Here is a 27,964-nt window from a genome sequence, read left to right on the forward strand (position 1 = left end):
GTCAGGTGATGAATGATGGCCTCCCACAAAATTTCCTCAAACAGTTTGTACTTATATTACTGTATGTTGATTCAATGTCACGAAGTGTAAGAGGATGCACCTGGGGCGTACCAACGGTAAGGAGGCGTATCATATGTCCCAACGGGATGAAGAAAATGTACTAGTTGAGACTGTGTGTGAGAAGGACCTAGGTGTGTATGTTGACAATGAGCTGAAGTTCTCGGGCCATTGTGAGAAGAAGGTAAATCAGGCAAATAAATTATTGGGTCTTATAAGAAGGTCGTTCAGATATCTAGACGGTCCGTCCCTCGTAACGATCTTCAGGAGTGAAGTGCTTCCCCATCTGGAGTACTGTCACCCCATCTGGTCCCCGAGATATGCTAGGGACTGTCAGTTGGTTGAAAATGTTCAAAGGAGGGCCACCAAACTGGTGCCTGCACTTCGGCACCTCAGCTACCCTGAGAGATTGGAGCGCCTGAACTTGCCTAGCTTATACTACAGACGGGCAAGGGGGGACCTAGTTGAGGTGTATAAGCATCTCAGGGGGCACTACTCAGTTGAGTGTCCTTACTTGGAGCTGGCGGACGCTCGCCCCACAAGGGGTCACAGCTCAAGATTGAAGAAGCCGCAAGTCCAGAAAACCGTGAGGGCAAACTTTTTCGGAGTGAGGGTTGTAAACTCTTGGAACAATCTACCAGAGAGTGTTGTGACGGCACCGAGTGTGAGCTCTTTCAAGAGAAGACTTGACCAACACTGGAGCGGGTTCAGGTACATTCAGGAGCCGGTGCATGCCCAGTATTTGCCAACAGTGCGTGACAGAGACGTGACCGATCGCCCGGGCGGCTAGCGAGCCGATCTTTTGGTGAAGAATATAAATGAAAAGAGACGTGACCGATCGCCCAAGCGGCTAACAAGCCGATCAGTGGCGAAGAGGATAAAAGTAAAAAAAAAAAGTAAAAGTCCGTTGGGGTTTTGTCATGGAACCATTTTACTTCATCTTAAATTCCTACACCTACTTTTTTGTGTGAGTTTGTTTGGTACGTCGTTGCAACCAATGATTCAAGAAGAAATACGTTTTGAAATCTACGTGAGAGAAAGATAAGATATATTTGTACGTGTCTGTGTAAACGTAGAGGAGATTGTCATGTTTTAGCTGAGCCATAACTGGGGACAAGTGTATGGCAACATTGTGTTGTTTTCCTCATGGATGTACGATAATGGCGGCGCACATCCCTTCATGAAGTATAGTCATGAGGGTCAAGCACAGATAATTGTAATGAATAAACGGTATCCTACATCTTAAAATCGTCCTATGTATATAAAAATCATAGTAGGTATGAATTATTTAACATACAAACATGATAACAGAGGAATGTTTCCAGCAAGTTCGTAGGTTGAGTCCATTTATTTATTTATTGTTTGTATGAAAGTAAATCTTGAGCTGTTGTTGGTGTTACATCTGGATGGTAATAATTTAGTGTACATTATAAAATAAACATTAAATAATCAAATGGGGGAAAATTAATAGACGGTTTTAATTTACTCTTGGATGATTTAAATAACTACTTATACTATTTTATTCATAACCTCAAGTATAAATTCAGATCCAATATTAACTTCTTTGTTTCTTAGACGATTTTAAGGACTAATTAGAGTAGATAATTATGTAGTTGTCCTCCCTGTGTTGTGGGCCGTCAAACGATGACTGTGTGTTGAGGGACGACCTGGACCATGGACGGGTTGTATACATCCACCAACACTGTGTCAACTTCTTGTCTTATATATCTATGTGCATGAACGGTGATTTATTGTTCCATATACACAATTAAGAGACGACAGATTAATTACTCTCCACATCTCGGAGGGGGGTGAGTAACTAGAGTGTCCAGGGTGTGGGTCATGATGTATACCTTAAACCTGTACTAATTTTCCTTACATGTGATATGAAACTTTGATATAGAGTTTGGGTCTTTTTTTGTTGTGTATTAATGATGGGATTAAGTCACTTCAGTCATCCAAACTAGAGATTGGAGGAGGAGGCTAGTGGCTTTTGTAGGATTCCTCCATTGTCCTTGATAGTCTTGTTTAGGGATATTTTAAGCAATTATTCTACAAACATTCACTAATGATTCAGTAGTTTTAATGAAAGTTTGGGAAAATGTGTAATTAAGTTACGACTTTCCTACCTTGTTAATCTTGACCCCCACCAGAAGGGTTTGGAAGCAGAGGCAAAATGTGGAATTAAAAACATAAGTATGAGAACCTAACCTAACCTGGTTATTGTATACTTACTTATTGGGTAATTATTCTACAAACACCGGCATGTGATTTAGGCACATATTCAGACAATGGCTTATGGTTTAGGATCGTTTACAGGTTTGGTAAAGTATGAGAACACCACAACCACCAGAAGGAGCTGTTCGATTTTGTTAATTTTTTCCACAGATGTTCATATCATCATAGTAAGTATTTCAAGAAATAACATTTACTAAAACCTAATCGAACCTGACCTAACCAACCAAAGAAACCCACCTAGCATGGGTAAACGTTTACTCAAGTGCTGTGAGCGATTTTGCCAGTAAATTTTTTTCCTGCATGAATTTTGCTGCTTTTTTATTGGAGATAGATTTTTTGGGGAAAAAAAAGAAACAACGTTTTTCTAATTATGGTCAAACATTATTTTTTTCAGCTTTTCTGGAGAAATCAACATCCTTCAGTAAATAAAACAGCAAAATTTATGCAGGAAAATTTTTTTTTCTGCTTTTATGTACACAAAAGTAACACTAACCTACCCCCCCCCTCCCCCTTGAGTGGATATGTAATGTATTCAGTATTTAACTTAAACCTTATTTGACCTCACCTAAACCTTATTTGACATAACCTGACCTAACTCCCTTGGGTGGGGCGTTTCCGACCCCCGAGTTCTTATATAATGTCAGTATTTAACTTATCCTTATTTAACCTACCCCCACCCCCTGAGTGGTTATATAATATTGTCTGTATTTAACTTATCCTTATTTAACCTACCTTCTGAGTGGTTACCGGTATATAATATTGTCAGTATTTAACTTATCCTTATTTAAATTCTAAAAAATAAACACTTCCCCAAAAGAGAACAGTCACTAGCTATGGATGAGTTGAGGGTTGGAATTTTTTCATAAGATGACAGGTCAATGGGGAAAGAAAACGCTTAATTTTACTATGGAAACTATATTTTTTAATAAATTGGGCCAAAAAGTGTAATAAAGAAGGATTAAAGTTGCTAAAATGTCATGTGACTGCGAAAAGCTGTGAATGGTTGTGACGTCACAGGTTGTGTCGAGCCGCCCTGCGGGAGACAGCCAGCTGTGGCGTATGTGTTGCTACCAGCAGAAATACAGAAATTGTGGTCATATACAATGTTGATATAAACAGACATACCTTATTTTTAGGTAAAATAAATTACTGCTCAAGTATTCATCGTGTGTATTTACTTGCTGGGTGCCAAAAAGATACAAAAGACCTGTAACTCCAAAATGGAAGTTTTCATTACTGTTTTCTATTTCATGTCTGGAAAATTTAAGTTTTCGTCACTGATGTCTGTATTTAATGTTGTGGAAAGACTAGGGACAACCATGACCAGAGGATGGGCTTGAGATGATCAGATGACAGCTGTAATTTAACGCGCTTCGTAGCTGGATGGCCGAGTTCTTGATAATACTCTACAATCATAAAGACATCTACTTTTGGTAAATTTCTTTCATCTGCCTTGATGAACCCTGGAAGTAGTTGTCCAACCGTCTTGACTGATCGACTCTGTAAATAAATATTATTAGATAATTAATTGTGCTTTACTGTGCAACACAGTAATACTATTTTGAATATATAAATATTACTAAGCACATTAACTAATTCATTCAATGGATATTAGCTGCCCCGACTACAAATTTCATAGTATAAACATTCCAAACAATATTGGTATTATTTTTGTTTTGGTCATCTGGGGAACCTTAAGATTCTAACTATGGGATTAAATACTTCAAACAATAAGACACGTTATCTCTATGGGATTTCTGTCGCAAAACATTTTTCGGTCACATAAGAAAATACAGGTCATAGGTTAGGTTATGATTAGTTATAAGGTTAACTTATCATACATCGGTAAGGGAGGGTAGTAACTCAAAACTAGTGATTTCCGATAAAAATGAAGGTCTAAATCGTTCATAACACATCGCAAACCACCAGAAAAAAAACCAGTCTGCATGTCTAAGTACAGGCATGACCAAAACTTAAAATTTACCCAATATAGCCTATCTGGAATCTAAGCATCCAAATACTTATGGTAGTTAAAATAAAATATTACCCATCAATTAATATAAATGATGATATATCCCGGTGGTTCATTAGTGAATCTTCAAAACAATAACAGCACTATGTTGTCGTGTTTACCTAGCATCAGGCATTCTCCAAACAAAGTCCAGACAATGTCATTACTTTAAATTAACTCGTATCTCCATCTAGTACTGATGTACTCTGTAAATGCACAAAAAAAAGGAGAAAGTGTACCAGGTAAGAATACATGGTAGCTGAGCTGGTGTGAACATGGGAGTTTTTAATGTCCATAAGAACATAAGAATGGAGGAAACTGCAGCGGGTCTGTTGGCCCATACTGGGCAGTCCCATTTACACCCAACCCCTATCGTTCATATATCCATCAAACCTATATTTGAAGCAGCTCTTCACTGCACATATCTTCACTTACGAAATGTCCATGACTTAGACCATAAAAAAACACCCTTAAAACTTACCTGAACATGGCATTTGGGGTCTAAAGAGGCCACCCTTTGTACACCTACGACTGCAGCTGTGAGTTTGACAGAAAGCATCGTCTACAGGGTAAGTTATGACGTCATTGCAAATGGCGGCTCTGTTTCTAGAGAAATAAACTTATCTCGACTATTGTAGCAGGACTTTTAACTTTTATTACAAATTATATACAGTACAGTATTGATTTACGCGGATTTTGTTTACGCGTTTGGTCATTTACGCGGTGCCTTGCCAGAATGAAATGTTTGAATTACGTGGAAAATTTCATCATTTACGTGGCGAGCTGCTGGAGAGGTCCAGACGCGCCGCGCCATTTTTTACTCGTGGTCCATTCTTTACCATACGTGTGAAGCGGCGCGGTGAGGGGTGCGCATTAGGTCGCTCTTACGTTATCGCTGACGTCATATGACGTATCGGACTGTGATTGGGTCACGCATCCTTACCTCCCTCTGCCGCTAGCTGTGATTGGTTTAATGTAACATGACGTGCCCTGCCACCAGAAGGAAGGAGTCGCTGACCTAGCTGGGCCACTCTCATTGTTCTCAGTTCTCCGCGTATACAGTTCTCTCTTGTGCCTGCTATTCCCCTCACAATGGCTTCCGCTGGACCCCCACCACCCTAGAAAAACCTTGAACCTGGACCAAGCCATGATTATGTGAAGGAAGTCATTGAGTTGGGGGAGAAAATCAATCTCATCCTTGACAAAGACACAGTCAAGCGTCGGCATGAAGTGTCTAATAACCTTCTGTCGAAAATTATGGAGCCGTATGTCCAGATGTATCACGACAACATCAATGCTAGTCTCGCCCGTAACCCACCACAACCACAGCCAGCCCAAGTTAGTGATAGTGACAGTGACGATATGGACTTTGAGGAGTTTGTCAGGGAGGCCCTGCAAACCTTTGTGAATAGTGATAGTGATTCACCGGAGGGCAACTAATCTGCCCTCTGCCTCGAAACCAGCCGCCATTCCCGTATGCCGACCCATCTCTTCTACCAACACCTTTATTTGTACAGTAGTGTAGTTTTTTATTTAGATATTATGTGTGTCAATACCATCATAAAATTATGTTGTTATTTTTACTACAAGGTACGTATTGTGTCGGAAAAAGTGGAGTTTGGGAGTCGGCCCAGTCTCTATTTCAATTAATCCCATATGTTCTGTTATTTCGTTTACGCGTTTCTCGTTTTACTCGGACCTCCACGGGTTCAATTGACCGCGTAAATGGAGACTATACTGTACTGTATACCGTATCACTCTACGAACGTGGCAGAGTGTATTTCTTGTGTTTACCCAGAAACGTCAACTCGTCCATTAACAACAAAAATTATGGTGGAAAAGCAGTGTGTTCTTGCTAGAATCATTGGCAGCATTAATGTACAGTACTTGTTAACCCTAACTTGCTAGCAGGAAGGTGCCAGACTCCCTGCCATATTAAACAGAATCTACTTATTTTGGTATCTGGTACCAATGAAAGTAACTTTGTTGAAGCGTCATGGTGTAATTTTAATTTTTTGGTGGACGTGAGAGTACGCTTGGACTAAGCGGGTTGGTTGTAAACAAACAGATGACAAACAAACGTTCGTCTGAAATCCTCTATTGCCCCATGAAGAATTCTAAAATGCTGGGAGTATTCTTATGTCCCATTTTGGAAGTACTGAACTGTACAAGCGTTTGGTCAACATGTCATATGTCCGTGTGAAAAGTCCCATAAAACTCCATTGATTTTTTATTGATGCGACAAAAAACAGGCATGTGAAAGAGGCCCAACCGTGACTGCAGGAGAGGTGTGTTGAACAGTGGGAATAAAGTGGCTTAATTCAGTTAGTTAAATGTAATGGGGTTTACTGTGTCTAGTTTACATACAGTACAGTATACTGTACAGTACTTTAATCAATAATTGATATTGTATTTTTGTTTTGTTATGCAGTAGGTATTGACTGACTAAAAATTTTTTATATTCAGTACAGCATTTGTTGAGGATACTGGTACTATAGTTTATTGCTGTACACCTATACTTAATATTTATGACTTGGGTTAGTTCTACTGTTTATTGTAATTAGGCGTAAGTTTATGTAAGGTAGTGTGGTAGTGAAAGAAACACGACTAAGAGACTTTTTCAAAAGAATTAATAAACATAGATATGTACCGCGGTGGTTGGCAGGGCTATATCACGACTCCCCATTGGTCATTTGGTGTCAGTTTTGTCCGTTCTCTCCACCAATCACGTGCCGCCATCTGAGCCACGGTGTGCGACCAGGTCACCCAGCCTGCTTTAGTGTTGATGTTCGGATACAACATGATGTAAGCTGCTTCCAGGGCTTTACTGGTCTTGTTCTTGCCCTTGTATAAGACATGGGCACCTTCTCATCTGTGTGTATGTGATTGACAAAGGTGCTGGTTGTCCTGTGGTGTCTGAGGTCTGCTCGGTGCTCTCGGAGTCTCACCTTTAGACTTCTGCTTGTCTCTCTATAGCAGCCATGGGCAGCCCGCAGCCCAGACCATGTGTTTGTGCGGCCTGTGGAGTGATTGAAAAATTCTATTTAATGTGGCCTGCGGTTCAGGTAAATGTAGCCAGTTTATGGTGAGTGAAGCAATATTTATTAAAAGAATAATCTTCACACACAATTCATTACAGTACTGTTTCATCACCTAAGAGTAAGTAACTACAGTTGGTCCTCATATTACGCGGTCCCGCATTCCGCGTTTCACCGTTAACGCGGTGCCTTGCCAGAACCTAACATTTTCACATTCCGCGGTCGTGAACCCCATTACGCGGAGAGCGGCTGGCAAGCCGCGCCATTTTTGGATCCAAACCTCCCGCCATCCGCCATGTTGTGTAAGAGGCGCGAAAATGGTGCGCACAAGGTCGCCCAGTCATCAAAACATGACCAGTTCTTCACCCGCCACCCACTACAGCCGGCCCAAGTCAGTGATAGTGATAATTATAGTGAGGATATGGACTTATATGAACTTTGGGGGGTTTGACAAAGAGGCCCTGCAAGCCTCTGTGGTGGATAGTGATACAATTGATACAAGTGATACAGGTGAGGGCCAATAATCTGCCCTCTGCCTCGGAACCAACCGCCCATCCCCGTGTGCCCAGCCATCTTTTCTACTAATGTAAGTGTTAAAAAACCTAATATTATTGATATTTCTCTTAATTATTAATTGTGTGTGCATGCCATCATAAAGTTAAGATAATATTTTTACTACAACATAGTTGTGTGTCGTCAAAAAGTGGAGTTTGGGGATCGGCCCGGACTCCATTTCAATTAATCCCATATGTTATGTTATTCACTTTACGCGTTTCTCACTTTCCGCGGTACCCTCCGGGTTACATTAACCGCGTAATATGAGGACCAACTGTACAAGAATGTAACAGTGAAATAAGTACTGTATATATAGTCAACAATATAAACATTTTAACTAGTGAGTTTACAGGCCAACTTCTGCGAAGACTGTTTGTTGGATTAGCTGCAATGTGGCAGTGGGTCACTTGGGAATTGACTAAGGTTGGGTAAGTTCAAGTAGGATCATGGGCGGTGATCACGCAGGGTTTAACTAATTAAGTATTCCAGAATAACACAAAAACTCCTAAGTCGCACCTTGGAAACCCACAGTTGGTGAGTAATTAGCATTGAAATAAAATAATTAAAATCTTCCAAGCATCATTACAACCACTAATCAGTGGTGGGCACGGTTCCGCTAATCTGCTAACCGCTAATTAGCGAAGCTAACTTTCTCGTTAGCGGATTAGCGTTTTCGCTAACTTTGGAAACCATTAGCGGACCCAATTAGCTTCCGCTAAATTTAGTTCCACTCACTCTAAGTCCGCTAAAAATTTTTATACATGTTTGTTCATGTTTGTTGTAAGCGTGTGACGCCGCGACGCGTGTCTCCAACCGCCAGTCAGGCACTCTTGGCTGACTGCGTGTTAGTACGTGCAAAGATATCTTGAGGGCCAAGACCACTCTGTCAGATGGCAACTTTGAGGGGCTGATGTTTATGAAGGACAACCAGCATCACGTCGAGGCGATGGAGAAGGCCCAGCCACTGCAGCCGGAGTAAATGAAATTTTTCGATTATTAAAGTTTAATAGTACTTTTTTTTTTACAGTAAATAAAGACTGTCAGTGTATGTTGAAAGAATCATAGAGTGTAATTCTAAACTAATGTATAATTTCATTTCTCATTTATTTGTTAATTTAATTAGGATTTTTTTGTGTCAATATATTTGGTTATGCTAAGTACTGCATAAGTTCATAACCAGGATGTCATCCAAGGTGTGCGCCAAACAAATTTTTCTTAAAACTTACTTTTCATTAAAGTTTAGAGTTTTCTGTTTATTTACATGAATGACTAAGACCAACAATAAGTTATATAAAAATGCACTGGTATTATGACTGGTATAATGTGGTATGTGTATGTGGTGGTATTGCATATTTACATGAATAAAGAATAAGGCCGATAGGTTGTATGAGAATGCAAATTAATTATTTGTGAAATTGTGTACAGTGTACACCTTGATAAGTTGATCATCATCTGATCTTGGCATGATGCTATTTGCTACCTATGCTATACAGTACTATAGTTTTTGGATTCGTTTTATACTTTCTGTCTTTTCGTACAGTAAATAAAGATTATACAGTAGAAGTCCAAAAATCCGGACTGCTTGGGGATTGGGTCGGTCCGGATTCTCCGGATTCTCAGGCAGTACTTTTAAAATTCAAATTTAAGGAGGAATAAAGAAGAGATGAACAGGTACATTTTGATAGTTTATTCATTAGCAAATATAGCATGCTTCATTTATCAAAACGAGCAGTTTTAAAGAAAAAGCTGTGAATTCTAGAATCTTATTCTTTGCCTTTTTATATTATAAATTATCGACTTTCCAATGTCATATGTTTCCATTAGAACAGTACTTCTCACACCACGTTCTATGTTCTTAATTATTTCAAGTTTGTCACTCAATTTCAACGTGTTCTTCTTTCTTTTCACACAACGAAGTTTATCTACTTTAGGAACCATTATTATGGGCTTGTACAGTACTCTGTAAATGGAAAGAGTAGGACTCAAAATTACATACGTTGTCACAGTTTGATTGCTCGTTTTAAAGTGGCGACCGCGCGTGGTCGCTTGTTGTCGCTGTGCAGCTGTGGTGCTCACGCATGCGCACATACACACAAAAGCCAGCTAAAAAAAAAAAATTGGGTTTTCGAAAAGTCCGGATTCTCGAGTGGTCCGGATTTCTGGCATCCTGATTTTTGGACTTTTACTGTAAAGTGTATGTTGAAACGAATGTAAACTAATGTTTAATTTCATTTGTTCATTTAATTATTTGTGTACACCTTGATCATTATCTGATCTTGGCATGCTATACCTTTTTGGAAAGCTCTATGTCTAAGCTACAAAACAACATATGAAAATTTCAGCTCTCCAGGTCTGTTTATAAGGGTTTTAGAGCCAAAAAACAAACAAACCGAAGCGAAATTCATATAATAAAAGTTAGCGGTTAGTGTTAGCTTACGCTTATTTTTTTTAGCTGTTTAACGGTTTAGCGTTAGCGAAGTTAACTTTTTAGTTAGCGGATTAGTGGTTAGCGAAGCTAACTTTTCGTTTAGCTGTGCCCACCACTGCCACTAATTACCCCGCAATGGAATCGTGAACCATAGATTTGGAATCAGCATGCTCAGGAATACCTATACTGAGATGAGCTGATAGGTTGTTTCATTGTAGTTCTTCATATGCCAAGATTAATATTGGCATTATTCTGGTGGGTGTGTTTCATAAGTAAGAAATATGCTGTAACTGTAGGAAAAATCAATGTACTGTACAGTAAGTCCTCGTTTAACGTTGCCCCCGACAACGTTGTTTCGTTATAAAGTCGCTACTCTTTAGATACCCATGATTCGGACACTGTCCCGCCAGTTCGGTATAACATCGTCATGGACTACTTTCTACGGCGCATCACCCAATCTCATCTTGGCTCGCTACGCTCTCTCGCGGAGAGAGTGCTCGTGCGTGTTTAAGTGTTTTAGCTCTAAATACTGGACTGTAACCATTTGAAATGGCTTCATAGCCTGCAAGCGAGGAGGAATCTCAGTCAGAGTGGGAGGAGGAGCCACCCCCCGGGTCTCAGTGACTCACCACCCTACTCCTCTCCCGCCCTCCTCCTCTCCACTACCCACCACACACTCGCTCCACCTCCGCCCATGAGTGAGTACAATGCAAAATGATTTAGTTTATTTATATTTTTGGGTGGATAATATATACTATTTTCTATAAAAATTCCATTGGATTTATGTATATGTAATGTATTTTATGGGGCAAAGGGAGGCTGGGGAACGTAATTCCCGTATTTTACCTATTTCTTATGGGAGAAAATTGATTCCGTTAACATTGTTTCCGATAACTTCGTGGTTTTCAGGAACGCAACCACGAGGTTAAGCGAAGACCTACTGTATTCACAGACTGCTTTGCTCTTCTCCTGTTAAATGCAAAGAAACATTAACATACTGTACTACAGTACTTTAAAAATTATTATGATGGAATTGTTTCATAAATGGGAACAAAACTGATTGTAAACTGAAAATATCGTAAGGTGACGTGACGATAAATTGCTTCACTATGTGTGCTAATACAATATTAACATTACTTTTGGGTTAGGTAGGATTTGGTGGGTTGGCCCGCAGAAAAATACCTAAATCATAATGCAGCCCATGACTGAGGAAAGGCTGCCCATGCCTGCGCTATGTTATGTCTTGTCACAGGATCTGCAGGGTATACTGTACACAATGCTGTCTGTGTTTGTCTGGTCCATCTCTTAGTCGTGTTTCCCTCACTACCATCTTTCAACTGTGAACAATGTTCAAGTTTATGTAACATGCTGATGAGTAAGTCAATTGTATTTTTTCATAAGTCACTGACGTTGAATTTTTTTTTCCCCCACAGGATTTTAAATCCATTTAAAATGGAGCCCCAGAGTACAGTGGCTGAAGCAGATTCTACCTCCATCTTCCCACTCCTTGAGGCTATCTCAAATGCGGTTCACTCCTCACAGTCACTCCCAGATGGAATCCTTCCCTCACAATCACTCCCAGATGGAATCCTTCCTTCACAGTCACTCCCAGATGGAATCCTTCCCTCACAGTCACTCCCAGATGGAATCCTTCCTTCACAGTCACTCCCAGATGGAATCCTTCCCTCACAGTCACTCCCAGATGGAATCCTTCCCTCACAGTCTATCGCTGCATCACAAGCACCACTTACAGTGATCACCTCTTCTGGCTCATTAACAGTGTGGTCCACCTCACAGTCTCCACCAGTAGCAGACTGTCCTCCCTCACAGTCGCCCACATCAGAGTATCTTTCCTCAAGTTCACCTCCAGGAGGGTCTTCACCCTCATCTGTTTGGACCCCCCCAATAGTTTTACCACACTCACAATCCTCAACAATCGATTCCCTCACACAAACACTGTTTGCAGTGGAGCACGTACCATCATCACAGTCTCCACCCACTGAATTACAAACATCACAAAATTCACAGCCTACCTCTGTTACTTTAGGTTCATCATTTCTAGGAACCCCTTCAAATGTATTATCTCAACTGTCCCCCTCACTAGTGGTACCCAACCCACAGTCTCCTCCCAATGCTCCATTAGACCTGGATTCCTTCTACTTGCCCAGTACTTCTTCAGGAAGTTGGCGATATGACCCATTGGCCTCTCCAGATTGGGATCGTGCAGGACCTCCTGGGAACCTTTGTGCTGGGCGTGTGAAAAAGTGAGTTGTTACGAGTGTTAAATTGTATAGTATTGAACTTCATACATTAGCAGCATTTTTTATAATATTAGAAGTTAGAAAATAACATGTGTCAATACCTATACTGTATGGTACTAAGTGGATTAGTGTCTAGTACAGTATAGTCTGTGTAAAGTTTGTTTTTAGAATATTCGTAATTATATGAGAATTGTTCTGTTTTATTCCTATTCTTATAACTTGGAATTTCTAATTCATTACTTGCGCCAGACATTTAAAAAAAATAAATATATATATACAGTACATACTGTACAGCATTGTTGTTGTCCATCGAGGCAGGTGGCTTAAAAATTCAGCCAAGAAACTCATTTGCCTGATGGACACTCACTGAAGACCAAGTGCACTAACTACAGTGGTCCTTCGGTTAACGAACACAATTCGTTCCAGAAGGTCATTCGTTAACCGAAAATTTCGTTAACCGAAACCATTATTTCAATGGGATATTGGGTAATTGGTTCCAGCTCACCGAAAATTACATACAAATTAAAAATAAATGCAGTAAAGTACACTTACTTTGAGGTGTGCATGTAGAAGGCTCCTGGTTGATGATGATGATGATGATGGGAATTAGAAGTGGGGTGGAGAAGGGAGAAGAGAAGGAAGTGGGGGTGGAAGAGAAGTCACCCCATGCTTCATGCCGCCATTTCACCCATAAAATTTTAAGTTCACTTGGTGTAATTCAAGATTATTTTCTTTAAATCAACACCGCACTGCATTATATATTGTCAATATGTAAAATAAATTTCAGAATGACCATTAATTGTACTGTAAAAACTTAATAATAATTTATGTTCAAGAGAGTCTCAAGCAAGATGCTTCCTCCACTGAGCAGAGACACAAACTGATGCCATTCTGGGTGAGTCAAGTGGATGTTTGGCACTCTAAAAACTACTATAGTTCCCTGTACTTCAATTATGTTAAATAATTATTAAAATGACTAAAAATTTTCATATAAGACTTGGAAAATTATTGATAGTGCAACCTTCTTGATATTTACTCAAATGGGAAGGAATTTAAGCCCTAAAACCGATTACTGTATTGGCGGACAATACTACAGCTGGTGAGCAGGCGAAAACATGTTGGGAAAAATTCGTAAGGAATTCTTTAACCGAATTGAATATTCTTTTGGAAGGTAATTCGTTAACCGAGGTGTTCGTTAACAGAGGGATCACTGTAATCATGTTTATGATCCTGCACACAGTATACTCGGCTATGAAAGCCCAGTTGAAAATCAGAAGATTGTAGTTGTAACTTTCGAAAGTGAATGATATACCTGTACAGTGATGTACAGCCCCCTTCACTAGTGCGTTTACAGGGGCACGTCATATAAACATTCCATAAATCATTAAATTAAGATATTTGTTTTAATAATGTTTTACTTTGATTCCATAGTATGTTTACTACTGCGAGTTTCCTTCTGTCAAATGTAAACAAACACAGTGCTGCCACACTGCACATAACTTGGAAATGCTCTAGTGAAAGGGACTATACAGGGTACCTTGAAGAATAAGAGTCTAGTCATTAAAACACCAGTTATGCCAGTGTTGAGAACATAGCTAGACTTTGTCTTGTCATAAGATGTATAATTAAGGACATTAATTTCAGGGATCTCAGTAGCATTTTCACTGAACCTTTGCCTGGAATATTTGCTGCTCCTGAGGAGGACAACCTATTTAAGGTCCACTGCCTTATTATTGGACCATTCGACACACCATACGAAGGGGGATTTTTCCACTTTCTTGTCCGGTTTGGTCCACAGTATCCTCTTCATCCACCCAGGGTACGACTATTGACGACTGGAGGGGATTCTGTTAGATTCAATCCCAATTTATACAAAAATGGCAAAGTTTGCCTTAGCATTTTGGGGTAAGTGAGTGCATTCATTCCTTATCCTCTAAGAGATATAGCTGTGCTAAGACATTGTTTATCTGTTACCTTGGTCTGAATGCACTGTATTTATTGTTTTGTGGATATATTGTGTGTGAAAGAGCAGTTTTCCTCTGAGTTTTAAGGTTGCAAACTTAATACAGGTACAGTATTAACATATCAAAGTGAAAGTAAGATTTATAAGATTTTTATGTAGTTTGTGACATATAGTCGTTATATCTGTGTCTCTGTACATTATATATAGGTATTTGGTAAATATTTGTACAGCGTGTGTGTGTGTGCATCCGTGTGTATTTTTGTGCGTGCCTGCATGAACATGAATACACTTACCTCACATTTTGACTGATAAACTGCTAATTACTCCTAGGCCTTTTGAGTGTGTGTCCAAGTTAACCTGACTAATACATAAGGCTAAAGACGCTCTAATCCTTCCACCCGCAGGACTTGGTCAGGCCCCGCGTGGAGTCCAGCATCCAACCTATCCAGTGTGTTGTTATCTCTCCAGAGTCTCATGAACGAGCGCCCATACCACAACGAACCTGGCTATGAAAAGGTAACTGTGGTTCTTGGAGGGAATTCACGGGTCGAGGGATTAGAAGAAAGGGAGTACTGTATGGAGAGATGGTTAGTGTAAGATTAAGTACAGTAGTGCTCTAGATGAGGGTAGGAGGATTTATAGATTAAGAAGTTGAGGGGTTAAATATGCACTGTACTGTATATTGAGTGAAGGTGGTGTGTGGGTTAAGATATGGCATTTTTGAGGGGTTAAACATGAGAGGCACTTAGATATGAGCCATTAAAGGGTAATGACTAAGTTAATTAGGTTGAGAATGTGAATAATTAAGTGGTAAGGATGTGAACCAATCATGTATACAGTATAAAAGTATTAAGAAAGGTGTAAATTTATGAGGTAAGGGATTACAGGATAAAGGGTGGTCCTTCGTGAGGCAGAGCTAATCTTTGTGTTCATTCTCTACTTCAATTATTTCTTCCCCCTCTGTAATGAAGGACATCGTTATTGATGGGTATATTTCATGCAGTACAGTACGGTATTTGCATAATTTTACCTTCACACAGACTATCTTCTTGTTACTGTAATGATATAACTGTGTGTTTATACCAGTTCAGCTTCCCAAATATTGCACAGATACAGCATGTTAGGGTTATATTCCAAATGTGAACAATGTGTTAAGATGTGAAGCTCTTCTTGGCAAATTAATAAATACCGTACCGTATATCTCGGCCTATAAGATGGAATTTGAACCTTTAAAAATTCAGCCCAAAATTAGGGGTCGTCTTAAGTACCGGGTATAAAATTCTTACCTCTTAAATATTGTGGTTTAGCGTGTCAAGAGTGGTGATGGAAAACATCGTAAACCACCCACAAGGTCCTACCACTAATTATTTTATACTGAAACTTACGATTGGGAAGCTGGATTAAAAATAAGATTACCGGTATAATAAAATAGTAAAAATGTATTATAAACCTGTCTAACATACCGTAAAAGAACAATATACCCCGGTACTAAACACAGCTATCATCACGCACCGCCCCCACCATTTGCCAGTGACGAGACAAAAAAGGGAAAGTGACCGCTGTAAGAGGGGGAGATTGGGCTATGTTTAGCCCGTCTTTGTGTTCGAGGTGGTCATTAATGCATATCGGTATATTTACTGATCATAATACTTATCTCCTATAAATAATTAATTTAAAATTTATTTTTTTGCAAAGAATATTCAGTAAATGACTGCGTTAATTCTTGAAACTACCGACAGTGGTAAATTTAGGATGAGAATGATGAAGATGAAGTCAGGTCATCTGATTTGGTGTTTGATCCTTAATGATCACCATAAATGTATCAGGTCAGCTTCACCTACCAGGTATAATGGAAGCCTCCCTTTGTCGCAAAACAAGTTTATAAATTAAAGAAAATACTTGCAGTGTGTTTAATATATTACAGTATATTATAAATAAATAAATAAACAAATAAATCGGTAAATCTATTTCAAGTAAATGGAAAAATTTTACTCACACCGACATTAGTTCCAGTTAAATAACAGATGCTTAAGTGAGTCACTAGTGTTTACACAACTGTACACTGGCCGGTAAAAATTGATGCCAATACTTGAAGTGAATTGGCCTTATTTTAAATAACCAACCATAAATAAATGCAAAAATGAAAAAGATCAAAGGTGAGAAACAGTATACTGTATGTAAGTTGTGTTGTCAAAGTAAGAGAAACAATTGAAACTCTGCAATTGTGTGTAAATGAGGCAGAAAGATAGATCAGCAACCTAAGACTTGGTCACAATTTTCGTGATGCCATATGGAAGTAGGGTCTACCATTAGACAGTACTGTACATTATGCTTCCAATATCTTCCCAGGTGGTAGTATCTCCCTGTTTGGTTGCTACCTACACAACTTTTAGTAATATTACTTTGATACAACATGATAAATTAGACAAACAATGAAAATAAACAAACAAAAGTTATTTGCGAAGACCTTCTCTCTGACAGAGGGTAAGAGATGTAGGGGGAGATAAGAAAGCTATTTATAGCCTTCTTTGTGTCCAAGCACTATAAATAATTCATTTAAAATTGATTTTTTACATAGAATATTCAGTACATGAATACAATTATAAAATATTGTGAATTAGTATATATTAAATATATATATATATATATATATATATATATATATATATATATATATATATATATATATATATATATATATATATATATATATATATATATATATATATATATATATATATATTAGGGGGCAGTGAAATTTTGCTCAAAGCTGCACTCTTCAGGCATTGTTCCTTATACATATCTAAGACTCCATGCCAAATTTGAAGCTGATATGTCGAGGTTTAGTCTGCCGCATTTTCTACTGAAATTTTTAAATTTACCTACAGTACTAGCCAAACAGCCGCTGTGGCGGTGCAATGTTCTGTTCAGTGTTTATCAACTTTTTTCATATCTCTTATTTCATTTAAGTTGTCTTGTTGCAGATGAGTATGGTGCTATGTCTATATTGATTATCAGCCTTTTCTCATTTCATTTCTCAATGTTGTGTTACTGTACTGTAATGTAGGGGAGACCTGGCATGTAATTGTGTTATAAAAGTTCCCAAACGTGAGGTGCAGTTTCTCCTTGACCAACGAGGTGATAGGAAGATGAAGATTGCAGGGGTTGACATGAAAGTGACGAAGATGTGGGACAGAGTGACGGCAAGAGAGAAGCATGATGCGGACAGAGTTAGGAGACAGCTTGAGCAAAAACATAGATATCTGGTAGCTGGAGATATTCCTTATGTTGAGGATAATTCAGATGATTCAAGAGATATTCCTCTCGTCAATACTGATGCTGATTTTGTCCCTGATCCAAGGGCTCTGACAGACACCAGTTCACAGAACCGGACAAGACTCCCTACACTGGCTGCCGCTTGTGACCGATACTTGATTAGTGATTATGCTGGAGCTGCCATTGCTACTGCCACCTTAACTGACTATGGCATTATCACAAAGGATGACAAGAGTCAGGTTATTGGACCACATAAGCTGCGGGATGCGAGACAAAAATACCGATTTAAGAGGCAAGAAATTGAGATGGCTAGTTTAGATAATTTGACGTCACTCTATTTTGATGGTAAGAAGACCGCCACTCGTGTGATGATAAAGAATGAGAAGACCGAGAAATGGAGTTCGAGGATGATGGTGAAAGATCATTATGTCATCATGGTTGAGCCTGGCAATGAATATCTCACACATGTGACTCCCAAGACTGGACACGGAAAGCAGATTGCCAAAACTATTCACGAGTTTCTGGTGGAGAAAAATCTAACCCAGCAGCCCATTGTGTGTGTTGGTTGTGATGGAACCAATGTAAATGTAGGATCAGAAAATGGAGTCATTCATCATCTTGAAATGTTACTTGGTCACCCGCTCCATTATTTCATATGTCAGCTTCACGGAAATGAGCTGCCTTTCCGCGCAGTTTTTTATCACTATGATGGTAAACCAAGTGGTCCTGAGCATTGGCGTGGTCCCATTGGAAAGCAGATCAAGGAGTCTTTGTCTGAGCTTCCAGTTGTCGCCTTCCAGCCAGTCAGTTTCCCTGATTTCCCTGTGTTTAATGATGAAGTGGAGAAAGATCTGTCCTGGGATCAGAAATACCTGTATAGGATTTGTAAAGGAGTTATCACAGGTGTTGTTGAAGATGACTTGGCTGCTATTGAGCCAGGTCCTCCCTGTGTGTCAAGGTGGAACACCTTATGGAGTAGAATCCTCAGGCTGTATGTAGCAACATCAAGACCCAGCCATGAGTTGAAAAGAATTGTCATTACAATAATAAAGTTCAGTGCTCCAATGTGGTTTTACATCAAGATACACCCTTACGTAACACACGGCTCAAGGAACGTATTCCAGTCCCTGCTATATATGAAACACCTGAATAGTGAGGAGGAGACGATAGTGAAGAAGGCTGTCCAGAGAAATGCATACTTCGCCCACACAGATGAACTTCTTCTTGGTATGTGTGCAGATGAGGACATGACTGTTAGAGAAAAAGCTGTCTCAATGATAAGAAAAATTAGAGAGGAGAATCAGCAAAAGGAAGAATGCACTGGCAGATCTGAAGAGGAGGAGGAAGATTCTGATGCTGCTGTTGACGAGAATTTGTTAAACTATACTGATGAGGAGGGTAAAGATGGAGATGGGAATGAGGATGTGCCTCCTGTAGTCAACATGAGAAAGGTGGTGACTCCGAAACTAAAGTGGCAAGCAAAAAACTATCATTCCATGATTAACTGGAGGAATGAACTCAAGACTGAGCCTCCTTACATTGCTTCTCTGTCAAATCTACAGGTTAATGACATTCTTGAGACACCATTAGTGGTGCCCAAGTGGCCAAACAGCACTCAGGCGGTCGAGAGAGGCATAAAAGTGATGACTGAAGCTTGCACTGAAGTGACGGGATACGAATCGAGAGATGGATATATTAGGCAAAGATTATTGTCTAGGAAAATGATGCCAAGGTTCCGCACAAAAAAGAATTTCAATATGAACTTGTAATGATTTTCTATACGGTGTACCTGTAAAATAACATGTGAATTAAATCGATGTCACCCATGTAAAATTTATCATTATCCTGGAAAACATTAAATGACACCTAATTTTTGGTATACACTAAAAGTTGACAAAAAGTCGTTCGCGATGTGGCAGGGTAAGTATGCATGAAATGGCATGAAATTTTGCACAGGTGTTTGTTACAGCCATACAAACGATGCCTGAAAAGTGCAGCCTGCAACTCAAATAAAAGTGTTTTTTCCCTGCCCCCTAACGTTCATATACACTTTTACTCTTAAATCACTACTGTAATGTGATACAGGTGATTAATTTTTATCTCTTGTGCAAAATACATGACGTTTATATTAAAATTATCCACTGTTTTACAAGGATTCCAGCAACGCCAAGCAGATGGGGGAGAGGGAGGGAGGGAGCGAGCGAGGGGGTGTGGGGGGAGGGGAGGTAGTACGTTTGACAGTTGGCACAGGCCCAGGTCTAACGCGTGTATATTTATCAGTTTTCAAGTGACTAAGCTTCTCTCTTATAAAAAGCCAGTGAAATGACCTGGGTGAATATAATTAACATTGCTGGGATTCTTATAACATACTGATTAATTTGAATATAAACATGCTATAATTTGCACTAGACAAAACAATTTTAGTACCGTAATCAAATTAGTGCATATGCACTCCAGCTTTGCACTAAGGTCATTTATTTCTATTACATTTCTTTTAATATGGTATGTGCATGTAAATGGGTGAAAATAAATGAAGAAATCTATGTAAATCTACCCAAAAATACAGTTGAAAAACTTTTTTATAAAATGTACTACAGTACTGTGCACTAATGTACAAAATTTTTTATCTATTGAGCAAAATATATGACGTTTATACAGTCAACCCTCGCTTTACGCGGTCCCACTTTACGCGTTTACACGGTACCCTGCCGAACACGGAATGCTCACTTTCCGCGGTGTGTGTGTACCCTTTTATGCGGAGAGCGGCGCGAGCAGGGTGCGCACAAGGTCGCCCAGTCATTAAAACATTACCGAGTTCTTCACCAGCCACCCACCACAGCCGACCCAAGTCAGTGATAGTGATAATGATAGTGAGGATATGGACTTGCACACACCATACTAAAAGAAACGTAACAGAAATAAATGACCTAAGTGCAAATCTGGAGTGTACATGTACTAATTTGATTACGGTACTAAAATTGTTATGTCTAGTGCAAATTATAGCATGTTTATATTCAAATTAATCAGAGAATCCCAGCAATGTAAATTATATTCACCCAGGTCATTTCACTGGCTTTTTATAAGAGAGAAGCTTAGTCACTTAAGAACTGATAAATATACACACAATAGACCTGGGCCTGTGCCAACTGTCAAAGCGCTCCCCTCCCCCCACGGCCCCTCGCTAGCTCGCTCACTCCCTCCCTCTCTCTCCCCCATCTGCCCAGCGTTGCTGGAATCCTTGTAAAACAGTGAATAATTTTAATATAAATGTCATGTATTTTGCTCAAGAGATAAAAATTAATCACCTGTATCACATTACAGTAGTGATTTAACAGTAAAAGTGTATATGTACGTATATAGTATTCCACATGCACGTAAGTATAAATACAAAGTTTATGTGATGACCGGATAACGTCCATTTCGGTTAGTGTCATGTTTCCAAGAACGTCCGATCGCATATACGTCCGTGGCCCCCCTCCCCCTAAAACCTAAAAAAAAAAAAATCCGTGACGCCTGCTGACCACCACTCCACGACCCCCTGACGGAGACACGATGATCCTCCCCATACTGGTCAGATATTATGTGTTAAAGGAATATGCTTCCTTCCTTAGCCTTTTTTTAAGCATTTGCCTCCAAGTGTAATGTTAACCTACATCTATTGAGGATAAAATCTTTCACCTACAAATTGACAATAACACATTTGCTGTAATCAGACATATCTAGTTGCCTCAACAATTGCAACCCCAGTTGCAATTGGGGTTGCAATTTCAAATTCTGTGGCATTACAGTAGTACCCCGATTTACGCGGTCAATTGAACCCACAGGGTACCGCGGAATGTGAAAACTGCGAAAAGTGAACAACAGAACATATGGGATTAATTCCAATAGAGACTGGCCCGACCCTCAAACTCCACTTTTTCTGACACAATATCTGTTGTAGTAAAAATAACATCTAAATTTTATGATGGTACATGCACACAATTAATATTTAAGAGAAATACAGTCGCCAAGTTAATGTCCATTCAAATAATGGACTCAAATCCCCCCCCCCCCACCTCTTCCCAGCTCACTGGCCCCTACCTCTCTGAGAAATGTGTGGGTGAAAACATTAGATTTTAACGTTTAGTAATAAATAATACCTCACACTAAAGTTAGGATGATATAATTGACATTTCTGGATTCATTGCAGGTCAGGGAATATTTTGAATGTAAACTTCATATATTTTGCACAAAAGATAAAATATTTGCTTTGTGTAAACCAAATTATTACATTAGATCTAAAATTTGTATGTCTAATGCAAAATCCATGATGTTTATATTCAAAATGATCATCATATTGTAAGAATTCCAGCAGTGTAAATTATATTCTGGCCGGGTAATTTGTATGAATTTTATGAGCTAAATAAAAAAAAATTATACTTCACCGCGTATATGAGTAGATGCACCGCGGAAAGTGAAAGACCGGTTCTGGCAAGTTACAGTGTAAATGAGAACTCGCGGAAAGTGAAACCGTGTAAAGCGGGGTAATGCTGTACTAAGAATTGTAAAGTCTCTGGTGCACTCTAAGATTAAGAGAGAAAACGGAGGACTCAGGCGTCCTGATGTGAGAGAAAACGGACTCGTATGATGGGGGACCAAATAAATAAAGCATAGCTACATGTTTTGTGGACTACAGTATTGCTGCATCTTTCACCACTTTTAACAAACCCAGCTTATAACATATATATATATTTAGTATAACGAAACCAGAATAAATCCCAGAGGTTCTGTACTTTCGTTATCGGCGGGGTCCCAATTAGGCGCGATAACCAAGGGATGACTGTACTGTACTGTATATACTTGTGACACTGGCCAGTTGCTTCTGGTGTTATGGTACAGGGGTACCAAGTGACAGCACTAGGATCCCTCTTCCTCTATCAAGGAATAAACAATTAAAATGTAAATTGAAAAAAAAAACCATTCAAATAATGGGACGTAGCGAACCTAAATGGCCCTAGAGCGGGCACAGTCAGCGCATGCATCACGTATTCTTATAGATTGTGCGGCCAGGCATACGTTATCTAGTGAATTTAGTCAATATTGCACAGTAACAATGGACCTAAGTGCAAACCTGTATTGTACATGTACTAAATGATTACGGTACTAAAATTGTTATGTCTATTGCAAATATAGCTTGTTTATACAGGTATTGAAATAAATTACTATCTTACAAGAATCCCTCCAATATAAGTTATATTCACCCATGTCGTTTGGGTGGCAAATTATGAGAAGAGCTTAGTCACTCTTAAGTAATGATAAATAAACACCCAGGCAGGCCTTCAGCGCCAACTGTCAAATCTTATCTCAAATAAATAAACAAACAAGTGCCAGACATTCTGTCACCCGTCCCCCCCCATCTTCCCACCACCCTCGTGTTCCAAGATAAAAGATCGGTGATTTCTTTATGTTTATTTTATATAATATCTCAGACTAAAGTTAGGATAATATAATTTGCATTGCTGAAATCCTTGCAAGACAGAGATTAATTTGAATATAAGCGTCATATATTTTGCTCAAGATATAAAAAATGTAGTACATTAGTGTACAATACTGTAGTTCATTTTATAAAAGTTTTTCAACTATATTTTTGGGTAGATTTACATAAATTTCTTCCTTTATTTTTATCCATCTACATGCACACACCATACTAAAAGAAACGTAAAAGAAATAAATGACCCTAGTGCAAAGCTGGAGTGCACATGTACTAATTTGATTACGGTACTAAAATTGTTATGTCTAGTGCGAATTACAACATGTTTATATTCAAATTAATCAGTACCTTACAAGAATCCCAACAATGTTAATTATATTCACCCAGATCGTGTCACTGGCTTTTTTTAAGAGAGAAGCTTAGTCACTTAAGAACTGATAAATATACACGCGTTAGACCTGGGCCTGTGCCAACTGTCAAGCTCCCTCGCTCGCTCCCACCCTCTCTTTCCTCCATCTGCTCAGCGTTGCTGGAATCCTTGTAAAACAGTGAATAATTTTAATATAAACGTAATGTATTTTGCACAAGAGATGAAAATTAATCACCTGTATCACATTACAGTAGTGATTTAACAGTAAAAGTGTACAGTATATGTACGTATATAGTATTCCACATACACGTAAGTATAAATACAAAGTTTATGTGATGATCGGACAACTTCCATTTCGGTTAACGGCACGTTTCCAAGAATGTATCTAGGATGTTAACCGGCGCATGACTATATCTATATATATATTTTTTCATGCGCCGTATTACGTCCTAGATACATTCTTGGAAACGTGACGTTAACTGATCATCACATAAACTTTGTATTTATACTTACGTGCATGTGGAATACTATATACGTACATATACACTTTTACTCTTAAATCACTACTGTAATGTGATACAGGTGATTAATTTTTATCTCTTGAGCAAAATACATTACGTTTATATTAAAATTATTCACTGTTTTACAAGGATTCCAGCAACGCTGGGCAGATGGGGGAGAGGGAGGGAGGGAGGGAGCGAGCGAGGGGACGTGGGGGGAGGGGAGGTAGTACGTTTGACAGTTGGCACAGGCCCAAGGTCTAACGCGTGTATATTTATCAGTTGTTAAGTGACTAAGCTTCTCTCTTATAAAAAGCCAGTGAAATGACCTGGGTGAATATAATTTACATTGCTGGGATTCTTGTAAGATACTGATTAATTTGAATATGAACATGCTATAATTTGCACTAGACATAACAATTTTAGTACCGTAATCAAATTAGTACATGTACACTCCAGATTTGCACTACGGTCATTAATTTCTGTTACGTTTCTTTTAGTATGGCGTGTGCATGTAAATGGATGAAAATAAATGAAGAAATTTATGTAAATCTACCCAAAAATACAGTTTAAAAACTTTATATTATAAAATGTACTACAGTACTGTACATTAATGTACAAATTTTTTTATCTCTTGAGCAAAGTATATGCCATTTATATTTAAATTATTGGCTGTCTTGCAAGGATTCCAGCAATGCAAATTATAATCTAACTTTAGTCTGAGATATTATATAAGATAAAAATTGTAAGCCTAAAACCTTGGCTGAGCAGTTGGGGGAGAGGAGCCAGCCAGCCAGAGGCGGGAGTTGGGGGGTGGGGTATTGAGGTGATATGTTTGACAGTTTGAGCTGAAGATTTCTGTGTGTTTATTTAACAGTCCTACCAAGCTTCTCTCATTTTAAAATGCCAGTGAAATGACCTGGGAGAATATAATTAACATTGCTGGGATTCTTGTAAGATACTGATTAATTTGAATATAAACATGCTATAATTTGCACTAGACATAACAATTTTTGTACCGTAAATCAAATTAGTACATGTACACTCCAGCTTTGCACTAAGGTCATTTATTTTTTTTACGTTTCTTTTAGTATGGTGTGTGCATGTAAATGGATGAAAATAAATGAAGAAATTTATGTAAATATACCCAAAAATACAGTTTAAAAACTTTATATTATAATATGTTCTACAGTATTGTACTATAATGAGACAGAACACAATAAGAAGATTACACATATAAGTAAGAATAGAGAGTAGTAATGTAAAGATAGGAAACCTGGTAGCGTGGCCGGGATGTTATTTACTCAGCGTCAATACGCTTATCTTATCTCGTATGTCAATACACATATATCACTTCTTAAAGGGACAACTTGTTAAACACCTCTTCGATACAACTATTTATTAATTCACTCAATGACATGGACACATTAATTTCACTATTATATCGGGGTACTAACACATTATGTTTTACGTTACTCGACACTGACTCTCGGACACACCTGAAAGAATACACTTCCCATAGTAGGTAACTCACCCTAGGAATCGTTCTGACAAGACTCACGTGTACCCTGACATAGGCCCAGTGGATGCTTGGCTGGGCTGCCTCCTATGGGAGGCTTCTGCTTAGCTGGGGTCTGGTCGGGAAGTCCCCCTCCCGACCTGGGGAGAGGACAAGCGTGACTGAGAATCTCCATAGTAATGTTCGAATGGCAACCAGGATCAGAATGATAATCAGAACCAGAAAGATAATCAGAATGGAATGATAATCAGAACCAGAATGATCGTGGACGGGACTGTAGGGCCTTTATATAGGATCGGCCCAACCGGCTTTTGACCTCAAACCAATTATCACTAAACTGGTTTGATCTGGATAGCTCTGTGCTGGTGTGGTCCTGCCCAGGTGTCTTGGTTAGGTGGGGTTGTAGGTCACCCGGCTAACTCACGTCATTAGCGGGCGAGGTCAAGTCCCTTGGGTCAACCTGAGGTGTGTCAACCCGGAATGTGGTGGTACCACGAGGTCTGTAGTGTACTTGCTGTTATATGCGACATAATTCTGGGCTGTAAGCTTTGGTCTGACAATCAATCATTACACCTCCCGCCAAGACCAAAGCTTCATCACAGAGACTGATGTCACATATGGACAACAACATCACGTGTGGTATCAAAGATCCCTGGGGTGATAACATAGTCTCACATTTACAAACTACAAACTCATAGGTGTATGTTTTTCTACTGGCGCTAGTTTGATCTGACAAAGCTTACTATACCTCCCGCCAAGCTCAAAGCTTCTATGGCAGGAGAAAAAGGAAACATAGCAAGTGAACATAGAATGAAAAAATCCTTCATATCTAGATTTGTATCTGAGACAACTTGCAAATCAAAACAACAACAGGTGTTACATTTCCTTATCAGCCCATGTCAAAATAATAATTCATCTCAGTCAGTAATATGGCTACAACATCGTGTTTCATAGTCCAAAACATTGATCAAATGAACTCATAGAGAAAAGTGAGGCTAAAAAAAGACATTCTTTGTAGTAAACATCAACAAAAATCAGAGAAAATACTTCAAAATACACCAAAAATGTTCCTACTTCACATATTAGGGTATTACACATCGACAACATCAACAACATCAGTACATTAGTTGGGTCCGGCATAGCTCACGTCTTCCATGCAGCTGGTATCTGAAAAATAGGGGATGCCTGCAGTACAGCAGCTATAGTGGGTTGGTCACCTTTTCATCGTCGTCTTTCTTTTTATGTCAGCGCAGCACATCTTCTGTCTTCTTTCTTCAATACACGTCTTCTGCCTTGTTACTTCACATAGCACGTTTATCTTTCTTCAATACCGCACCTTGTAGGTCGTTTCTCCACACCTTCTGACTTCTTCTCAGTTCCTCCTGGTTTTTATACTATTCCAGATGGGTTTTCTGTCCCATCTGTGTTCTTCCTCTACGTTTAGAGCCTCATTTTCAACATCTTCCAGATGAATTTTCTGTTTCATCTTCCTTTTTTCTCAGTACATCATCATTTTCAACATATTCCAGACGATTTTCTGTTCATCTGCCGTCGGCCCCCTCCGGCCGGGATGAAGGCCGGTCCACTGCTTGGGCTGTCGTCTCCTTAGATGACTCGTAAGGCAGGTTCCGCAGACCAGGGCTCGCCCTTCGTACGTGAGTGTCGGCGAGACCAAAAACCGTCCTGTCTTACACCTTCCACAGTGGTGAATCCCTCCCTGGCTGGGCTCACCAGGGTTCGTTGTGTGGCGCTTCATTCCACACTCTTTAACTTCCTAAAGTAGAAAAATATAAAATCTTCTTAATCCTAGACCAAGGGAGGACTTGAAAGAAGTGACGTGGTGTGTGGTGGGTTGCGTGCTGCATTCATCACGCTGCATTCATCACGCTGCTTCTTCACACTGCTTCTTCTCTGCTCGTATGTACTGTGGTTGATGGCCGGCTGGCCATGGGTGGTACTGTGTGTGACATTTGACAGAGAAACAATCCTAAAGGGATGATGGATTAGTTGGAAGTGCATTCGCAAAATTTTTTTTAATTTATACGTTACATCAATGTTTGGCAACTATTATTTCCGTCACTACAATGTTCTCATCAGGCTGGGTCGGGGAGTGAAGCTCTGCGCACTACACTGAATATCATTTATCACTACGCGTCAAAGAGTACATCACAAATCATAATAGCATAAAAATACACTGAGTGAAGCTCTGCATTCATCGCAATATTACTTTATATTAACCATCATCATCAACACATAGCTTACGGGACAAAAGACGGGG

At 39.3% G+C, this 27,964-nt stretch overlaps 1 protein-coding gene across 2 annotated transcripts in view; it reads left to right on the forward strand.

Annotated features, from left to right (window-relative positions):
- Positions 1–1,701: 1,701 nt before the first annotated feature.
- LOC121872731 (ubiquitin-conjugating enzyme E2 Z-like) overlaps positions 1,702–27,964 on the forward strand; it is a 50,902-nt gene continuing 24,639 nt past the window's right edge. For both annotated transcript variants that reach the window (XM_042375755.1, XM_042375754.1), the window contains exons 1-4: positions 1,702–1,868; positions 11,761–12,591; positions 14,233–14,493; positions 14,956–15,067. In XM_042375755.1, the coding sequence (XP_042231689.1) occupies positions 11,780–12,591; positions 14,233–14,493; positions 14,956–15,067 (1,185 nt within the window). In that variant the 5' untranslated portion in view covers positions 1,702–1,868; positions 11,761–11,779. The remainder of the gene's footprint in view (positions 1,869–11,760; positions 12,592–14,232; positions 14,494–14,955; positions 15,068–27,964) is intronic.

This window comes from Homarus americanus, unplaced genomic scaffold (genome assembly GCF_018991925.1).
Source record: "Homarus americanus isolate GMGI-L3 unplaced genomic scaffold, GMGI_Hamer_2.0 scaffold39155, whole genome shotgun sequence".
Taxonomy (NCBI): domain Eukaryota; kingdom Metazoa; phylum Arthropoda; class Malacostraca; order Decapoda; family Nephropidae; genus Homarus; species Homarus americanus.